Genomic DNA, 14,903 nt, shown 5'->3' with positions numbered 1-14,903 from the left:
TTTGCTATTATGTATTTTCTGGACTACACGTTGCATGTTTTATCTTCTAAACGTGCTATGATTTATATTCCAAAGTGACTTATATAATGCATTTAATGTCAAATAAGCAAAATGTAAACAGGTAAAAGCAGGCACTTCAAGGTTTCTATAAATATATTTCTCATTCTGTGTGACAAGTATAACGTTAGACAGTATCGCTGAGTTTTTCTTCATTTAAGGAAGAGGTTTCACAGAGACGGCAAGTGCATTTTGTTTGTTTCCTTTATTTTACAACAGTACAACTTTTCACTGTTATTTTGAAGGTACATAGATAAAAAATAGATCGTTCTGAATTTTGTCTTGCTCTATCTATCACATCTTTCCGCTGATGTGAGTTATCCAAGTGTTCTCGCCGGCGCCTCCCACGCGTAATCAGTTCTAGCATTGCAAACTTTACATCGCAGTCTCTTCATCATCAAAGTAAATGAGACAACTTAACATACAAAAGGTATTGGTGACTCAATTTAGCTTGTCTTTTGTAAAATATGTAGGTTTTGCCGGTCAGCGCGAGCATCGCCATGCTGTGATGTTTTCCAAACACATTTTTTGCATATGTGAAGGATGTTGTTTAAGTAGATATTCAGATACGAGAGAAGTACAAAGCCTTCTTTACAAAATAAATAGGCTAATAGTTTATCAACCAAATGTTTTTAACACCGTGTCTAACGATTCACTTATGGAAATGAGAGGTATGTGAGCCCAGCAGGAGGTTGGCATCACGAGGAAGAGTGTTTTTCCTAATATTAGGACCATTGCAAATGTTTATTGAACTGAATCAATATAACTAAGTATATTTTGAGTGAGTTAACTATTAATAGTAACTATTTTCTGATTTTGCTCTATTTCGACGAAGAGTCCAAAAAAGCCACAGCAGAACAGTGTCCTTTACAAGCAACACAGGAGCTTTTCGTATTGCATGATTGGCTTTATTCCTCACTGAATCAACAGTAGTGACAGACAGACTCATATAACGGTGTCCTATATGGAAAGATGTTTCCCAGCCGACAGTTGTCTATTTTCACCTGTACAAGTGAACAGAACACGGAGCATCGGCAGTAATGAGGCGCGTTGGAGTGATGTCACCGCCCCTCTTTGACTGATTGGCTGAGGAGGAGCTGTCAATCTAGAACTAGTGGACCAATGATGATGTTGTAACACTCCCTGATTTACATCAAACTCTAACCGCAACATTTGGAAGAAGAAGGGCAGAACGTGGAATAAAGAGCAAAGGGAAAAACAGCATAAGCATACAAAAAATTTAAATATGTGCAGAAAATGTCTGAGAGCACAAAAAACTGACAAATATAACCAAGGAAAACATGATTTTGTGTGCAACTCTGATAATTTTGCATTAATATTTCAGTTTTGTGCAATATGATTTTAAGTGTGTTTAAAGTTTTGATTCGTGCTTATTATTTTTTTTTATGCATTATTACATTTTTGATTTACACTTATTTTTTGATCCGTGACCATTGTTTGCTATTCCGAAAAGTTTGCTTTCATTTTTTAATTTTGTGCAATATAATTTTAGCAACACAGGAGCTTTTCGTATTGCATGATTGGCTTTATTCCTCACTGAATCAACAGTAGTGACAGACAGACTCATATAACGGTGTCCTATATGGAAAGATGTTTCCCAGCCGACAGTTGTCTATTTTCACCTGTACAAGTGAACAGAACACGGAGCATCGGCAGTAATGAGGCGCGTTGGAGTGATGTCACCGCCCCTCTTTGACTGATTGGCTGAGGAGGAGCTGTCAATCTAGAACTAGTGGACCAATGATGATGTTGTAACACTCCCTGATTTACATCAAACTCTAACCGCAACATTTGGAAGAAGAAGGGCAGAACGTGGAATAAAGAGCAAAGGGAAAAACAGCATAAGCATACAAAAAATTTAAATATGTGCAGAAAATGTCTGAGAGCACAAAAAACTGACAAATATAACCAAGGAAAACATGATTTTGTGTGCAACTCTGATAATTTTGCATTAATATTTCAGTTTTGTGCAATATGATTTTAAGTGTGTTTAAAGTTTTGATTCGTGCTTATTATTTTTTTTTATGCATTATTACATTTTTGATTTACACTTATTTTTTGATCCGTGACCATTGTTTGCTATTCCGAAAAGTTTGCTTTCATTTTTTAATTTTGTGCAATATAATTTTACTTGCGTTTTTAAATTTTGGTTTCACACTTGTTATTTTTTTATCCGTAACTGCAATACATTTGGTGGGAATATGATCCCATAGAAAACGTCTGTGGAACAACAGAATGCTTACGATAAGGCAAGAAGTAGGACCCGTGTAAATTTCGGATCAGCTTTCCAGCGCTGGAGAGAACTCAAGGAGCGGGAAGGCCTGGGATCGGACACCGAGGTTGCTTTGTTTCTTCTTGATAGGTGAGTAACATTGGTTTTGCTTTGTTTCACAGAACTAATATATGCTGGCTTTTGCTTGAATATGCTTGTGTCATGTTTGCTTATTTATTCATCTGCAATCATATTGTTGTTCCCTTCAGCTATGATAAAGACACATTTACTTGCACACTCTATAAACCTGGAGTGTCTAAACCTCCTCCACTGTCTGTTTCAAGCATCAGCTGCCAAAGTGTGTCTGTAAAGTAAGATAATATGTTTATTACAGCAGATAATAATAATTCAGGAGATTGCGCCATAATCATTGCCTGGGTTGCATACGTATGTGTGGGGCGGAGCTATCAAAATATGGGCGAGACCCTTTTGGGGCAGGGGCATGTTTGTTTTGGTGATTTGAAATATCAACATTGGCTACCAGAAATCACTTACCCCATCTTTAAGGCTGAATGCAGGAAGATTAAATATTGTTGCATATGCACTTTATTTCACAGCTGATAAGTCATAAACGACTACAGTATGTTTACTAGGAAACTTGCTAAAATGGGCATTTGGCATGAGAGACATGTGAAAGTGTTTGTGTACTGAGAGGTGTGTATGGAGTTGTCTTTCGCATCTTCTTAAACTGACAATGCTCGTGCAAAGGATACATTTTCGGGGCGATGCAGCTCTGGCCTTATCTGGACAGTGATAGTTCCTTTAACTGAAGTGGGCCACGTCCCATCCTGTGTCCTGAACAGGTTAGTGCTGTCCAGTGCATCAGCACAGTAATTACACGTTTTCATGTAAAAATCTAGGGAACCATTTGTTATACACACATCACTTAACAGTTCATTACTTGTATGCGATTTAGTTTTAATCAAAAAGATGCATGTGTGCTGAGTGCGTGATCAGCAGTCAACAGCATGATGCAACAGAAGTGCGTGCTCTCGCTCTCTCTTTCTCTCTCTCGTCATTTACAGTTAGTAATATGTGTTTTGTTTTAATTTCTTTGCTGCTTATATATCCGACCGAACTACACACATTCCAGAGATGTCTTTGAACAAAGGATGCACTTGACAAGCACGTATCTCTGATATCTTCATTTTCTGTTTGCTCTGTTGTCTGTGTCTCTTTGTCTGAACACAAATGCTGCGTGGTATCGGCTCTTGGTATCGGAGCATTTTAATGAGTACAAGTACACAAGCACAGTATTGGGCCCGATACAGATACTGGCATTGTATCGGTGCATCCCTAGTAAAAACAAAACAAAACAAAACAGCTGTATACTTTGGGCTTAATTTGCTGTAGCACTAGCTGCGTTCACATGGACCTGAATAATCAATCCATTTGTAATAATTAATATTAATTCATTATTAATTTATGCATTTAGCAGATGCTTTTATCCAAAGCGACTTAGAGTGCATTCAGGCTATACATATTTTATATTTTTTTGAAATGTGCATTCTATGTGAACATTACTGTCTTTGTATTGATCTGTGTGATCCTGTCAATTGCCAGTCATAAAAGCCGGGAAACAAACTAGGTCAGAGATCGCAGATTCTACCCCACCTAAAAAGCCTCAGCATCCATCTAATAAGCTATATGACCAGAGAGAGATACTGAAACACAGATAAAGCAAGACGTCAGCTTACAGTGTAAGACTCATTGCTTTCGTGGGCAGCTGTGATCATTCCTGTTGTTTGTCTCTGATATTTTTTTATTTAAATGGCAGTATCGATTTCAGCCGCTAGGTGTAAAATTCTACATACTGCACCTTAAGATTGCTGCCATAAATGCAGCCATAAATGCTCACATCTAATCGTTTTATTTAGCTTTCATGTAAGTACTATGTTCACATTCATCAAATAGAATGATTGAAAGTAAAAGTGACCACTTAATGTAGCTACTAAATGTGTCAATGTAGAATATGTAATTGAACAAAAGGAGTAATGCATAAAAATGTGTAGATGACAGTTACCCATCATGGGTCCAGGGCTGACAGGATCACTGGCCTCACTCACTCCCAGTTTATCCACTGCTCTGTATTGGATGGAGTGGTGCCAATTAAATTTAGTCAGAGAAAAGTCTTCATCTGTTGTGTCTATGACAACCTGACGTTCAGGAGTTAGAAATGTTTTTATTTCTGTGTACTCAACTCGGTACTTCACTGTTTTACCAGTTGGGGATTTGTGCAGTTTCAGGAAAACACCTTCAAAATCGGCACTTTTCACTATCGGTTGGGGCGGCTTGGAAACGAGCTGGTACTTTGTGTCTGCAAGCTTTCCTTTTTCATACAGATAAATGGAGGAGCCTGGACTGGAGGGATCAGAGATGGCAGAAATAATGAAGTGGATTCTCTTATTGTCTTTATTGGCTTCTGTAAAACTTTTAAAACGAGATAAGTCCTCTCTCATCTTTGTGATGACATCGAGATCATTGAACCACTTTTTGACAGATGGCACAGGAACCATGTTTTTTTCCCCATCTAGCTCTTTAAACTTGTCAGTTTTCAGAAACTCCTTTAGGGTTGGAAGATATGGGTCTTCATACTGCAGAGAGGTGAAAGTCAAGCTCACCACAAAATCGATATCAGGATTAAGGAGGAAGGTGTTGAGACGGTCTGAGTCTTCAATTTTGATCCCCTTCAATGTCTTGGTGAAAACACTCAAGAGGGTATGTTCAGACTTTGCATCATTTAACCACTGGTTGAGAATGCCAACATTAAATGGGGAGCTCCTGTGGATCCTTAGGATGTCTTCCAGTGACTTCTCCTCCATTTCTCCTTCTCGAATTGCAGGCAAGACCCTGCCGACTGCTTTCAGGAACATTGCCTTGTAAATGTTAAACGATCTCTGAAATGAGCGCAGCCTCTCTTTGATGTCACTAAAAGCATTTACTACTGTGCTTTTGGACAGGTCGTTGTATGTCCTCTCTGCCTCCAACAGTCCCTCCATTATATCTTCAGCACTAAAAACTACGCTTGTGCTGATTTCTCTCTCCATCCGAGCTGCTCTTGTATCCAAAAGATTAAGGGGATACAGCCAGACTTTGATCGGAACCATATTCTGAGGATTCTCCTTCACCAGAGCGGGGAGCTCCTTGAACAGGGTCAGGGCCTCCATGTATGTGGTGGGGTTCTGCTTAAGGCTAATGTCACCATGAAATGAGCAGGCAATCTTCTCAGCTGTTTTCTTTTCAGAATCTGTCATTTTTAAAGCTGCTTTTCCCTCCAGGGAAAATTGAGGAACCTTCTTGACCATGAGATTCAGTTCTCCCTCGATCTCCTGTTTGTTTTCCTCTTCTGAAATTGTCCGATCGAACACCATGATGGCCTGAGCTCCGTACTGTACCGCCATGACCACATGAGTCGCGGTTTTCTGGTCAAACACCTGAGGATAGGTGATCTTGCCCAGATGGGTCATAGTGAGCTGTTCAAATCTTGAGGTTTCACTGTAATACATTGTTACTCGGGACTGTTGGTTTGAATATTTGGTGTCATGCAGGAACTTGGCCGATCCTCCCACTTCCACGAGCCCACCCAAGAAGCTGGCCCTCAGGGAAACACTAACATCCAGGAGGCTAGCCTTACTAGATGGTGAGTCAGAGCGACTGAACTTCAAATCTGTGAGTGGCTGTGGACGACTGTCCAGATCTTCACTCAGGGATTTCTTATCCCACAGAGTAACACCTGAAATGAGAAGAGGTTTTAACAGTTATGTAAGAGGAAGTGATTTTAAAGGGTTTAAAGTGTTGCTCCAGAAGGACTCGTTTAGCATGTTGACTAGATTTAACATTTGGTGAAGAAGGAAGTCTGTTTTGTTTGTTTGTACACCACCTGGAATGAAGGAATCCTTGCGGCAGTCATACAGCATACCAAGAAACAGAGGTCTTCCTAGGGCTGCCAGTTCAATGGTCTGTGATTCTAAGCCTGTAGTAAAAAAAAAAAAAAATATATATATATATATATATGATATTTATATTTAGCTGCATTGGGGAACATTATTTTTAACCCTCAGGGGTCGACAGAGGCAACAGCGCAATCACATAAGCATAAGGTTAGAGTGAAGAAGAATGTTTGTAACCAAGGAGTTTGTGGGCAGCATTGACTTCCATAGCAGGAAAAAATACTATGGAATTGAATGGTGCCCAAAAACTGTTTTGGTACCAAAATGCTTCAAAATATCTTTCTCTGTGTGTAGCAGAACAAAGGTGTAACAAAGTTCGTAGCTTGGGAAGAAGGAGGAGGGAACCGGCGAACATTCAAACAAAACTTTAATAATAAAATAAACACAGCCCCTCACAGCGACTGCCATGCACAAACAGAACCAAAACAAAATAAAGTCCAGGCCTGGTCCTCTCTCGTCTTGCAATGTCATCGCTCCTCCGTGGGACTCGAGACCGATGAGTGGTGCAGGTGTCGTGCGTTATCATTTACTCCACCGGCCTCACTCCGTTCCCATGGCTCTCGGCCCCACCCCACTTGTCACAAAAGGATTCCAGGCAGGGTCGTCTGGGATTGTGCCAATCAGCTTGCAGAGGTTTTCACAGATTTTTTTATCTCTCACAGGCACGTTCTGCAGTACTAGCCTACCTGAAAACTGCTACCAGCATCCCAGGGCCCAAGCAGTTTATGTGAGAAACTTTGGTTTGAATGAGAAGTGAGAAGTATGTACAATACTTGCATTAGGAAACTTTATAAAAGTATCAACCAAGTCTTCACAAAGATTTTTCTCCACATAATAAATTGGAGCCTCTTGTTAATGTATGCACGCTCCGCCTTGCAAGAAGGCAATTGGAAGATCGCGCCGTGAGACGGACGTATGCCACAGATCAAATCCCCACTGCAACACAGGTTCAATTGCTTCTCGCTGTTTACTCTCTCGAGTGAAGGCTTTTGCCGCTTGCTCTCCCGAACACAGGCTCTTCGCAACTTGCTTTCCCGAGCAAGGCCTTGTCGCCGTGTGGAGAGCACTCTAACTTGTGCTCACAAGCTGAACCATCAGGCGATCGACCATCTAAGGACTCAACTATTCTGTTGAAGCTTCGTAACTCTGCAGAACGCAAAGTCTTGCTAAAGCAGACTCTCTCAGACGAACTTCGAGGCTCTTCCGTAACCTGGCAACCAATCAATCCAACGAGGGCTCTCCCAAAAGGACGTCATCCAAAAGTCATTCAGGCGCCAGATCAACAGCCAATCAGCAAAGTAATTCCCTCCAGCAGCCACGAGGAAATCTCAGCTTTTCAGCTGTTACCCAAAACGCAAGTACAAACGAGGTCTCCTATCCACTGAAATAGGTGCTGAACCATTTAAGCAGTAAACGTAAGACAAACCTCTGCTTTGTGATTTTCTCAGGTCACAAGTAAGACAACTGTAGCGAATATCTTGCTAAAACTTTGGGCTTTCCTCAGAACTCTGTTAACATAATTTTCATTCTTCAGAGACTGTATGTATGTGTGTGTGTGTGTATGTGTATGTGTATGTCTTCGGTCAATGTAATTTAGAATAGCCAATAAATTCATGTTTCATTTATAAAGAATCATTGCTGTTAACATAATTTTCATTCTTCAGAGACTGTATGTATGTGTGTGTGTGTGTATGTGTATGTGTATGTCTTCGGTCAATGTAATTTAGAATAGCCAATAAATTCATGTTTCATTTATAAAGAATCATTGTCCGGTGTCGTATAATTTTAAAGTCAAACCTTGCCAAGATCACGTTACCTCGCTAGGAGCTTACAAATTATCATAATTGTATTGACCTGTGGCCAAGGAAAATACACATAGTCAGTTTGTTAAGATACACGGACATTAACGTCTCGCTGGACGACTATTGATAAGGTGTAAACTATTAAAATTTGAAATCAGTTCTAATCGGGTTGACTCCGAATTTTCAGATTCGAGTCCTCTCAAAACCTGAATGAATTAATAATAATTAATTCCCTAAAAATTAAGTAATCAGACATTACACATAGCTTTGATGTATCTGTCTTGTAGGATGATGGGAATGGTTACTGTCTTTAAATCAGTATGGGTTGAGTTATTATTGGATTGGACTACTCTGGTATTAGCTGTTAAAGAGGTCAGAGAGTTGGTTAGAATAGGGACACAGATAGAAAGGGATTTCGATGAGTCCAAGAGAAACTGGAACCAGAGATAGTGGACCAAGAGATACTGGAACCAATAATGGAGGTTTGCGTTGAAAATCGTGAGAAGATTGGGGTTTCTTCTTTTGTTCCTCAACATTGACCTGGTTTTAATTCTCGTGCATGAGATCCAAGAGATCCACAAGGTGACATAAAGATGCAGTTCATGGATGAAAAGCATCTTGTGAACTCCAAGCAATGAATGGTAACCATACAACTACTCGTAGCAATAAAGAGTCCTCCTACAATATTAGACATAAACTTAACATTAGCAGTCATGCCATTTAGCAAACAATCTCATACCACACAGAAAAACATAGAAAAAGCATGTGCATTGATTACAAACCCATACAAAAACCACACCAAAAATGCGTAGAACAAATTAAGGGAAGAAATGAAAATACTCCTTACTTTGAGCTTAAAACCCAAAGTTTCCCAATCAGGACTCAAAGGAGTTTCTGCAAACGCAGAAGGAAAGCCATGCTTCCTCTGCCCCACAAATCTGTCTTGCTCTACTACACACCTGGGTATATACCAGACACTACAGTCTCATGGCGCCTCTGGTGGTGTGTCATAATATTACACTCAGTCAGAGAAAACATGGCAACAGGCCTGTGCCTGTTACACCGGTGGCTGTGATATGTTGTCCTGGCTTCCCTGGCTGTTTTCCATAAAGTTGTCCTTGGGTGCTGAGCCTTGGAGCTGTTCTGATACATCACAGTCTGTCTGTGATGAGCTCTGTGGGTAGGGCTCAGCCGGGATGGTGTCCATGAGCAGTGCTTGTTGTGGCTGCATGGTGTTATCAGTGTCCTTGTGGGATGTGTCAACCACATGATGACTCGGAAGCTGATATGAAGTCCTGTCATCACACACATGACTCTGTCCAGGTGTGTGCCATTCAGGTTGAGTAGTTTGGCACACACTACTGAAGGATCATGGAGGGAGAAGTAGATATTGTCCTTTAGCACTCTTGCACCAAGTTTGTTTGGGTGGAGGCCATCCAGTTTAAACAGTTGTCTATGGCCCCAGGAAAGATTGAAGTTGTCGATGAAATTGACTCCATTTAAGCTGCAGATTCTTTGTAGCCATGTGTTCAGCCCAAGCAACCGTGAAAACATAGTTATTCCCCTTGCTGGGACTGGTATTCGGTGCCTTGCTCAAGGGCACCTCAGTCGTGTTATTGAAGGTGAGGTGCCCTTGAGCAAGGCACCGAACCCCCAACTGCTCCCCGGGTGCCGCAGCATAAATGGCTGCCCACTGCTCCGGGTGGGTGTTCACGGTGTGTGTGTGTTCACTGCTGTGTGTGTGCACTTTGGATGGGTTAAATGCAGAGCACTAATTCCAAGTATGGGTCACCATACTTGGCCACATGTCACGGTAATCACACATCACAGTATGGTAAGGGGCGTAACATTTCCGTCACACGCTTGAGGTATTCAGCCAGTCACAACGCACTGGATAGCTGGCCAATCAGAGCACACCTCACTTTTCAGAACAATGAGCTTTGTAAAAATTTACGTGTTTCAGAAATACGGGGCATAGAGGAGCAACAATAATGTACATTGTGGAAAATAATGTTTTTTTAACCTTAAACCGCATAGACACATTGCATTACACCAAATACACAACATAATGTTCTTTTTAGCAGCATCATATGACCTCTTTGAATGAGAGGGCAGCGTTACCAGAGTTGCCCATACACCACACCATGTTACAACACAGTAGGGCTATTGCAGAGAGAAACAATACTGTACTACATCGATGTTTCCTGTCGGCTCAATTTTTGAGTAGACTTTGCTGTTCCGATTCGCATGAACAGTATACGAGTGGAGCGACTGAGCGGAGAGCACACGCATAGACCGGGATAATACGCAGAGCGTCACACCACGTGAAAGTAAATCCTGAGAGGTGAACTAATTTTCGGCAGCCGGAATTTCGGTGCATCTCTAATTATTGGTGACATCAGAAATGGATATTATATAATAGATGCTTTTTTGAACATTTTAGTAATTTAAAAATATTAAAAAATGATTTTTTACACGGCACCCCTGCTCTCGACAGACGGCACCTCGGTTGGGAAACACTGTGCTACAAAACCATGTTGCTTTTTACTACCAAGATGCAGTTTTTTGAGCGTAAGTCATTCCATAACGAATACAAACAACATCTCTCCCTGAAGAAATGAGACGTAAACAAAGGAATTACCATCCATATTATAATGTTATTGTTTCGTTGGACTAAAAGTGCTCTATGGGATGTTGTTCAGTGGACCTTTACCTTTCTAACTAAACTGGGATTTACAGCTGTGGGTGCGTTTATGAGTCGTTATTACGATGAATCTGGTACGTACTGCGTTTTGATTATGCATGTTTTGATGTGTACTGCTTACACAAATTTAGCAAATACATTCTTTATAAGCTTTCCATTGAAAAACAGTGATCTATTGTCGATGCTTGAAGCTTAGACCTTTAGAATGATATATAGTTTGTCAAGATTAATTATGTCCCTTTTCATTTAATCTATTCGTAACCATTGACACGTGCAAACAAAGAGTGTTAAATAGGCTAGCAACATGCTGGAAACATGCTCAAACATGCTAGCTTACTAAGTCCTAAAGCATGCTATTAATACAACGAAACAGTAAGTTGTTTTAAGTCATGCATACAATGTCCAAACTGCACCAAACTTTATATGTTTGGTAAGAGTCCTGGCCTGAACACATCTAAAGGCCAATATTCCATTGTAATCTTAGCGCCACCTGCTGGTAACATGATATGTCATGTTTTACACTGACTCAAACATACCATATTCAATCTGCACCAAACTTCACATGTTTGGTAAGAGTCCTGGCCTGAAAACATCTACATGCCAATATTCAGTTATAGTCATAACACCACCAGCTGGCAGCAGGACGTTTGGCACATATAAATTACTTTGACATATTCCTCCTATATTTACAACATTAAATGCATATTGGCCACTGTTTGCTGTCTTCCTAAAGGCACCGGGTGAAGGTGAGCCTGGGTGTGAAGGCCCTTTCAATGCTTCATGCAGCTTTAATTCTTCTTCTTCTTCTTCTTCTTCAAAATGAATCTCATTTTTGAGGGCCTAAACATGCTCAAAAAGTCATGAAACTTTGCACACATGCCTGAAGTGGTGAAAATTTACCTCTGATATGGGTTTCAGAAGTGGGTGTGGCAAAATGTCTCGATAGCACCACCTATTCACTTTTAAATGAAGTGCCTCTCCCCCTATGTTTCACGTACATATACGAAAATCGATCCACACATGTAACACACGAATACCTACAAAAAAGTCTCTTGGTGCAAAAAACAAAACCCATCAAGGTTAAGGTCAAATTTATTATCCCCAAAGGGCCATTTGTTTTACAGCCAACAGTAAACCATATGCAAACAACAAACAAGCAACCACAACACAAACAAAAACAATTACTTCCATTAATAATATACATAAAATTCTTTATAATTTAAAAAGCCAATGGCAGCTGGTATAAAATCATTTTTAAATCTATTGGTCCTACATAAAGGCAAATAATATCTGCGAGTAGAAGGAAGCAACTTAAAAACATTTTGCAAGGGATGGCTGGGATCATTCATAATTAGCTCAGCCTTTTTCAAAGTCCTAGCCTTATACAAGTCGTTCAAATAATTTAAAGTGGTGCCATCAATCTTAACACACACTTTAACAATACCCTGCAATCTGTTTCTGTTTTTAACGTTTAGTGACCCCTACCAACACACAAATGAGAAAGTAATGACAGATTCAATACAACAAGAGTAAAACATCATGAAGGTACTGTCCACCTTAAAACTGCAAAGCTTCCACAGGTAGAACATACGCTGGTGGGCTTTCTTACATACAGCATCCACATGAGCCTCAAAGGTAAACTTTTCATCTATTACAGTACCAAGGTATTTAAATTGATGTACAACCTCAACAACATGATCATTAATGACCACAGGAGAGATGACTGTAGGATTCTTCCTAAAATCTATAATCATCTCTTTAGTTTTAAGTACATTAATGTCCAGAAAGGACAATTTACACCAATCAATACAATCTGCCAGTACAGGACCATGATCAAGATCTTCACTATTTAAAAGAGAAACAATCACTGAATCATCCGCAAACTTGATATGATGCCTCTCTAGTTGCGTTTGACACTCATTAGTATAAAGCACAAAGGAAGTCAGTTATTTTGAATTTTCTTAGCACATTTTGTGTCGTTTTTGCCATTTTCAGGTGTTGTATTTTAACAAACTCCTCCTAGAGATTTAGTCAGATCAACACCAAATTTGGTCAGTGTAATCTAAAGGCCCTTGTGATGTTAAATTGTGAAGATCTTGCGTTTTTAATTGTAGGTTGTGTCCGTCAGCTGGAAGTTTGGCACAAATAAATGACTTTGACATATGCAGATAAATGCATTTCGACAAATGCACATTGTTCACCGTTCACTGCTTTCCTAAATGTACCGAGAGTCGGTGAGCCCAGGTGCAAGGGTCCTTTCAACACTGCTTGCAGCATTAATTATACTTTGTTATTTGACACTACTGTTTAACTGTAAACATCATATTTATGTTTATAAACATTCACATCTTACCTGAAGTTTTTGAATTATCAGCATTTCCTGCATTTAAAGTCTGAGCCTCGTCATGTTGGGGCTGCAACATGTCCTGTTTTTGAAGAAATGGTTCATAACATAATTTTCTCAAAAAAACATTATTATATTTTATTCATAATTTCATGAAAGACATCTGTTCACACTTTTTTCAGAGTGAGCGCACTTACCTGTGGATATGCCACAGCTATGGTTGCTAAGCATAGATATGTCCATAAATAGATGCAGTTCAGCTGCTTCTGGTTCATCAGAAGTGCTGCCATCTTGAACATGTTTAGCAAGCAGACCTGTTAGATTAGAAATCAAAGGAGAAGTTTCCTCAGTGTCCTGAATAAACTGCTTGAGTGTCTATAATATACTAAATGGACTGCCTGTGTGCTTGTCTTTAACATGTTTGCCATGACACTTCAATGCTAGTTTACACCCTAGTGAAAAATAAATATATTTAATTGTATTTAAAATATATTTATTTCATGACAAGTATACTAAAAATAGATTGACATGTCTATACTAACTGAAAATACATTCTAAATGTAGTTCCCTTTCATGGGAACTTCGAACTGCGTCCTCTAGGGGTCGCTATGGGGGGGACGCCTCGTCGTGACCCGTGTCTGAAGCATACATTGAAAAAAACACCAACTCGTTGGCCGGCGACAGCCATGACGTCACTATCGGTGCGACTATAGTATAAATAGGCGCCAGAAGCATACATCATTCTCTTCTTCATCTTCATTGACTGTTTTGTTTGAAGCATGCATTTCTGTGGTAAGAGCGATCTCTATTTATCTCATTATGGCGAGCACTAGCAAAGCATTTAAGGATGTGTGCATCCGTATTGACGTTGTTTAACATCTGATGACACGCACGATCTATGCGTTGTTTGTTTGGGCAAAGAGCACAAACGCAGTGTCTCCGAGGGGGCAATCAGCGTGCACTGCGAGCGTTTTTCCAAGGAAAAAGCTCTGCTCTCGTTTGTCTCTTTTTTCGAGGAAAGAGGGGCAGCCATCTGCTTCCCGCGATTCAGGACCCGCCGCTGCTGAGGCATGGAAGGGAATGAGCTCGTGGGGATCGCAGGTGGATCTGGCCGATGAGTTTGAAGGGGGGTTTCCCTTTTGCGATCGTCGGCTGTGCATGAGAATGAGCCGCTGGAGGATGATGTTATTTCATTAACATTGTCTGATTCAGGGGCCATTGCTCTGCTGGGATCAGCCCAGCAAAAGCAGGAAATAGCTGAGGAGGGCAAAGAAGCTGAGGCTGAGCCTTCCCAATCCTCCTGCCCTGCGTATGATGAGCTTTTGGAAATTATGGATCGCGCCATGTTGAGGCTTTACTTGCCGTGAAGTGGATGAAGAAAGTAACGTCGCGAAATATCTCGATGAACGTTATTTTTCTGGCCATAACCCTCCAGCTCAGGTGAGCCTTCCTTTCTTCCTGTTTTTCATATAAAGAGTGAGACGGAATGGAAGAGGCCGTTTTTCTTCATGCATCCATCGATTCCAGCATACAAGTTATGCCAACAACGATGCGATGCGCAAAAGTAGTTATGAGAAGATGCCCCTATAGAGAGACGCTGGTCAGCTATCTCTCTATAAGTGAGATGTCCTCTAAGACTCCCCTCCTTGACATCTCGCTCGGATGCCAGGGCATACGCAGCAGCAGCAGGTCGGGCTGTCACTTCATTGCACACGATGGTGATGCTCCAAGCATATCAGGCTGACCGGCTGAA

At 40.6% G+C, this 14,903-nt stretch overlaps 1 protein-coding gene across 1 annotated transcript in view; it reads right to left on the bottom strand.

The window, feature by feature from the left end:
* Positions 1–14,903, bottom strand: part of LOC107573475 (stonustoxin subunit beta-like) — a 57,587-nt gene that overhangs the window by 12,348 nt on the left and 30,336 nt on the right. Inside the window, exons 2-5 of the mRNA XM_016259908.1 lie at positions 13,348–13,464; positions 13,160–13,232; positions 6,231–6,323; positions 4,374–6,083 (exon numbers count right to left, since the gene is read on the bottom strand). Coding sequence (XP_016115394.1) covers positions 4,374–6,083; positions 6,231–6,323; positions 13,160–13,232; positions 13,348–13,449 — 1,978 coding nt within the window. The 5' untranslated portion in view covers positions 13,450–13,464. The remainder of the gene's footprint in view (positions 1–4,373; positions 6,084–6,230; positions 6,324–13,159; positions 13,233–13,347; positions 13,465–14,903) is intronic.

This window comes from Sinocyclocheilus grahami, unplaced genomic scaffold (assembly GCF_001515645.1).
Source record: "Sinocyclocheilus grahami isolate Dianchi unplaced genomic scaffold, SAMN03320097.WGS_v1.1 scaffold1955.1, whole genome shotgun sequence".
NCBI lineage: Eukaryota > Metazoa > Chordata > Actinopteri > Cypriniformes > Cyprinidae > Sinocyclocheilus > Sinocyclocheilus grahami.
This window is presented reverse-complemented; position numbering and strand designations above follow the sequence as displayed.